This window comes from Bos grunniens, chromosome 16 (assembly GCF_055505025.1).
Source record: "Bos grunniens cultivar Pamir isolate PY7600 chromosome 16, Bosgru_T2T1.0, whole genome shotgun sequence".
Classification (NCBI taxonomy): domain Eukaryota; kingdom Metazoa; phylum Chordata; class Mammalia; order Artiodactyla; family Bovidae; genus Bos; species Bos grunniens.
Window position 1 is genome coordinate 26,793,532 of NC_141180.1, and position 5,384 is coordinate 26,798,915.

A 5,384-nucleotide genomic window follows, 5' to 3' on the forward strand; every position below is an offset into this window, starting at 1 on the left:
TCATGCACCCTGGGTGGGGTCCTACTCTGTTGTTCCATGCATCAGGCGCTTGATGGGCAGCCTCTCTATTGTCCAGCTGCCAATGCTGACAGGTGGGGAGAGGTTATGGTGATGGCCCCACCCCCTATGCATGACTCAGCAGTATTGTCTTGTTTCCGTGGCTGCCTGGCTTTCCTCCACAGGCATTTCTCACCACAATCTCCTCCCTCACATCCCCTTGGTCAGTCTCCCAGCAGTCAACAGCAGCCCTTGCCCTGGGATCGTTCCACAATCCCTAAGCTCCAGCTCCTAGCTATTTCTAGGTTACCTGCATCCCTGTCTAGGGTAAATAGGGCTGTGGCAAGGATTGTCTGATTCTCATTCCATTTAGGCTGTCAAAGATCAGCTTCTTCACTCTTGGCCTCAAATGTTTCTCCTCTGACCAAGACAATTGCCCCAATGTGGGGATCAGACCCCTGCTTCAGTTCCCCCACCCACTGAGGGCAGGTCCAGTCCTACTAACACTCCGGTTTTTCCCCCTAGTTCCTTCATCCTACTGAGTTTTGCGTGGTTCTATATATTCTTTTCCAGTGGTCAGGTACTCCTGCCTACTCTCAGCTGGAGTTCTGCAAGCACTTCTGTGTCTGAAGGTGTATTCCTGATGTACCTGCAGAGAGATGTACATCGACCTACTCCTCTGCCATCTTGTTCCCAACTGGAATGTGTTGTTGAGGACACTGAGTATGATTCCTTTGTTGCTTGTATTAACCAATAGAAGAAAGTAAGGAAATCAAAAGGAAAAAAATATAAAGGAATGATGGAGTTTCAGATCATAGTCTATGAAGTGCTTTTCACTCACATCAGAAACTGGAGATTCCAGAGATGTAAACACAGAAAGCATGATGATATCATGGACAACATTTTTCATTTGCAATGAAGGTCTCTTTATTTCTGATCATTTGTACAACTGTGCATACAGAAATAACTCAAACTGAATCATCCAGAAATTCAAGTTCATATTTGACTTTATAAATATGTCTCTAAAAGTCCCCAGCAACTACCCAAATCAACACATCCTTCTAGAATCCTGCACCCCTGCTGGATCACATTTGCTTCTCTCAATCACACTGAGCAGATATCAGAAACCAGGGGTGCATTTTCCCTTCATAATGGACCTATGCCCTGGATTTCAGTTTCCAAGTATCCAGAAGAAAGTTTTCGATAGAAGGAACCACCTAGGTAGGGTATTTGGAGAAGGAAATATATGGCCACACACTTCAGGTATTCTTTCCTGGAGAATCCCAGGGACAGAGGAGCCAGGTGGGCTGCTGTCTATGGGGTCGCACAGAGTCAGACACGACTGAAGCGACTTGGCAGCAGCAGCAGCAAGCAGGGTATTACAGTATTATGCATTGGGACTCAGGTGATCACACATGTCATCACCACAGTGAGGACAGGGGCTGGGGCTAACACAAATCTTCCTGGGACATCCTAAGTCTGTAAGGAACTCCCAAAGCTCAGCTTTTAGCTGGGCAAGTCTCTCCTGGTGAAGAATACCCAGAGAGCTGTAACTCTCCCGAGGGGCAGGATAAAGCTCTAGACTTAAAGCAGATAACCTATCAGTATGACGCAGGAGACTCTTCAGGACAGTCATGGAGATGAGGTTTCCACACAAGCTGAGGACCCTGAGCTGGGAGCAGCTGCTCAGGACAGGAAGGATGGCCATGAGGTGGGAGTCCATGATCCCACACAGGTTTAAGTCTAGCTCTTCAAGAGTGCCTGCAACTTTCTCCAGAAGAACTTGGAGGAGCTCAGGATGAAAGTTGGTCAAGGTAACACCATTCAGATTCAGGCCCTTTAGCTGGCAGATGTTCCAACACTGGGACAGATGAGTCAAGTCTGATTCTGTAAGCAGGCAGTTGGTTATTGAGATGTTGTACAAGGAGGTCTTCAGGCATCTGGAGGGGAAAAAAAAAGAAAAACAAGTAATTAGATCTGGAATACCAGAGTGATAAGCAATCTCCACTTGAGAGATAAATGATTGGCCTGAAGCCAAGTTTGTTATTACCATCTGATAAAACTCAGTACCCAGAATGTCAAGTCTCATTTTACCTAAGTCCTGCCATTTTCATTTTGTGACTGGATCAAGCTCAAAGAATCTTGAAAATTCCTTTTCCTCATATGTCAAGCAGAGTACAACACATTCCACTTCCTTAGGAGCATGAATGAAGATAATAGAATGCACTAGAAATGCTCAAAGGAGAGCCTGAGACAGTCACTATCAAGTGTGGACACCACTGAATTTTAGTATCAGGAGATGAGATAAATATGCTTTTAATTCAGATCCCTTCAGTCGATGCTTGGGCTCCAGATGCCTGTATCTCTGGCCAGGTCAAGCACTTGGAAGACGTGTAGAAACAATAAGACCCCATACATTGCCCTGGGGCTGCCAAACTTCAGCAACTTCCAACCAGGCATCATCTACAAACCTTCTATCATTGTTCACTCTCCTTTTGCTTCTGCTTCATTACCATTAACTTTAGAGTCATGCACTTCCAGAATATTACCTTATGTGCAACACAAGACCACCTTTAAGGGCTGGGACTTTAAGACAGGCTCATTGTGGTCACAGATTAGTGACGACAGAGTTTCTGTTTAGAAATGCTAAGGTCTGATGTGGTTTTTCCTTGTCAATGCCACCTTCACTAACCTGTTTGCCTAAGTCATCCGAACAGAGATATCCCTTCCCAAAGAAGAAATCACATACATGTCTGCACTATATTTATGCCCCCCTATTTGTAGATTCCTAACCTGATGTCCCTTTGCTAACCTTTCTATACTGGTTTTCTCACACCCTGATTGCTCTGCATATGTGTTACCACAGGTCACAGTAGAGCAGCAAATGAGACAATGCACTTGATACTTTACTATTGTGTTCACTGTTACTCAATCATTGCTAGTCCCCTCACCTGAGCATCTGGTTCAGGCGGCCTTCGAGGAAAGATGGACCTTCCATACGGAGATCCCGGAGGTTCTGCAGCCTGAGGATCTGAGAGGTAAATTGAACAAGAGCCTGATGGTCCTGTTCCTCAGCAACAGACCCATGAATCGGGGAAAGAAGGAGTCTCTGAACATTTCTCATCTTGCCCAGGAGAGAAGCAAACTTGGCCAGGGTGGACAGCTTCTGGGTGAGACTCAATTCTACCTCTTGTACACAGTTCAGCTTCACCATACTGAGAATTTTCTTAATATTTTCCTTGGACCTTGAAATAATTTTTATCTTCTTACAGCACAGGTGCATGGAGCCTTTCCGTTGCTCCACCCACCTGAGGAGGTAGGTGAGGAATTTGATCGAGGTCTTTGTCTTGAGACAAAGTTCTATGTATACCACCAAGGGAGTCAATGGGTGCTTTGTCCGTGACATGTCCTCAGCCACTGGTGCCATCAGTGAGCTTGAGGGCACATGGTCCATGTCTCCAGACCACATGTTCCAGAAGTCCTGGCCAGTATTTCTCAAGTCCAGCACCCGCAGTTTGCATCTCCTGTGGGGAAACAGAAGATTGGGTGGGATTCTTTAAAATACTCACAACGAAACTACAGCTTCAGAACTTAGGCAACATTCTAACTTCCCATCTGTGCTTTTACATCACATTCCTGATATACCTTCTGTCTTTTCTCTTTCCTCTCTTGCTCACTTTCCTCCAGCTCCTTTTCCCCTTCCATCCTTCTCATTATACTTTTGTAAGGTATTTCCCAATGTGATCTCAGCAATGCTCAAAGCTTCTGAGCATTTTCAGAAGTCTCTGGTCCACCCCTTGGTCATTCACTCTCCCTGACACCAGCAGTGTCTTCCAGGACACCCAAGATCCTACCAAGCTACCTGGTTTGGACTCACCTGGGGTGAACTTTCTGGGCCAACAGGACATCAAGGCCATCCAGCACTGCTTGTATGGTTCCTTGGTGAGGCTTCTGCATCAGGCCTCCTAGAGGCAGGTGGGCAAAGGGCCAGGCTTGCACCATGGCCTTCAGGGTCTCACTGTGTCTTCCAGAGAAGGCAGCCATGAATAGTGGTGGGTACAGCTCCATGGGCAGATACTCCAAAGAGGAGATGGCCAAGGCCTCATCTCTCACTAGGCTCATTGCTGCCAAATTCACAAGTCTGTGTGGGTCATAAGCACTCATAATGACTCTTCTCTGAATGGAATCCTGTGAAAATGCAAGGGAACAAAGCATTCTTCTCAGGTCAATCATACCCATTAGGGTGGTCTCTCTCCCCATCCTTCAGGAAAATCAAATCAGAGCCAAAGTCATTGTCTTGGGAATGATGAACCAGAATGGAAGAAACTCAGTTTGTCTGACTTCCAGTCTGGATTTGGTAGGCATTAAGCCATAGGTCTGCCCCTTCTGGCACTTGAGCAAGAATCTCTCCAGTATGAAGAATGAAGAAAGGCAACCAGTAGCTCATTCATTTCCTTCCACTGCTTTGCTTAATGTGTTTCCTTGTTGTGCATTTGTTTCAGGAGATTGAACAAGCTGACTCCCCTTTTCAAAGGAGAAAACATGTAAAGTATCGCATAGGGCCCAAATTATGGGGTTAGAAGTTCATGTGGAACTTGAGCTTCCATTCTCAGTTCCCAAAGTTAACTTTCATTGGAAGGCTTACGGAGATACCTTAAAAGAAATGCCATTTGTGCATAGATTGAAACTTTAAATGTCAAGAAATAGCATTTCAAACAGATGTCTTTTATTATCCAGAAAAACTGCTTGATAAGACATTTAAATGATATAAACCAAAGCCAAAATCAAAATGTTTAGGATGAAGGCAAAGCTACACTTTGAGCCAAAAAGAAAGCCTAAAATTTGTTTAACCAAAAGAAAAGAAAGAGGAAAATTCTTCTTGTCATGTCAGACTACATTCCATCTTTCATACATGCTGGCATTGGCAGAATATCTTCCCTGAAGTTGGTAACTTACCAGATCTGATGTTGCAGGCTTCTCAGACCAAACCTGGTGGAGAACACAGGCATTGACTTTAGAGTGAAAAGCTTCTGTGTCTCTTCTTTGTTGCTTTAGGCTTTTATAGAACTTTTTAACCACGTCTGCCCTCCTTCTAACTGCTAACTTCCAATCACAAAGCACTACCTGATTAGATTCCAGAGTGTCCATCGGGTTAATCCTGATTGGGTTACTGTCAATCTCCTGGTGAATTGATTGAGTCAGACTCCATTCTTGAAAGAGAAAGAATGTGGTTTGTTGCGGGGGGGGGGGGGGGGGGGGGGCGAGGAATCCAGGACTTATTTCTTGATTCACACCATACAATTGAATTGAGTTTTGCTAAAATGGGCAGTTGTGTTTCTGAGTAGGAGAAAGGTTATGAGTTCCTGACATCATATGAAAAACAAAAC

General features: G+C 44.9%; 1 protein-coding gene across 6 annotated transcripts; it reads right to left on the minus strand.

Moving 5' to 3' along the window:
- Positions 1-284: 284 nt before the first annotated feature.
- Positions 285-5,052, minus strand: LOC147356403 (PRAME family member 8-like). Of its 6 annotated transcripts, XR_015142725.1 has the most exons (5): positions 4,954-5,033; positions 3,875-4,185; positions 2,949-3,521; positions 2,092-2,546; positions 1,810-1,937 (listed from the first exon to the last, which is right to left on the minus strand). XR_015142725.1 is itself a non-coding variant. In XM_086342475.1 (4 exons), the coding sequence occupies exons 2-4, from the start codon at positions 4,255-4,257 to the stop codon at positions 1,385-1,387; spliced, it is 1,509 nt and encodes a 502-aa protein (XP_086198601.1). In that variant the 5' UTR covers positions 4,258-4,521; positions 4,954-5,036; the 3' UTR covers positions 285-1,384. The 6 variants fall into 6 exon arrangements, 5 of the variants coding, with proteins under 5 accessions (XP_086198601.1, XP_086198602.1, XP_086198605.1 ...); XM_086342475.1 differs by lacking the exon at positions 2,092-2,546 and having other exon boundaries at positions 285-1,937; positions 3,875-4,521; positions 4,954-5,036; XM_086342476.1 differs by lacking the exon at positions 2,092-2,546 and having other exon boundaries at positions 696-1,937.
- Between the last annotated feature and the right edge of the window lie 332 nt (positions 5,053-5,384).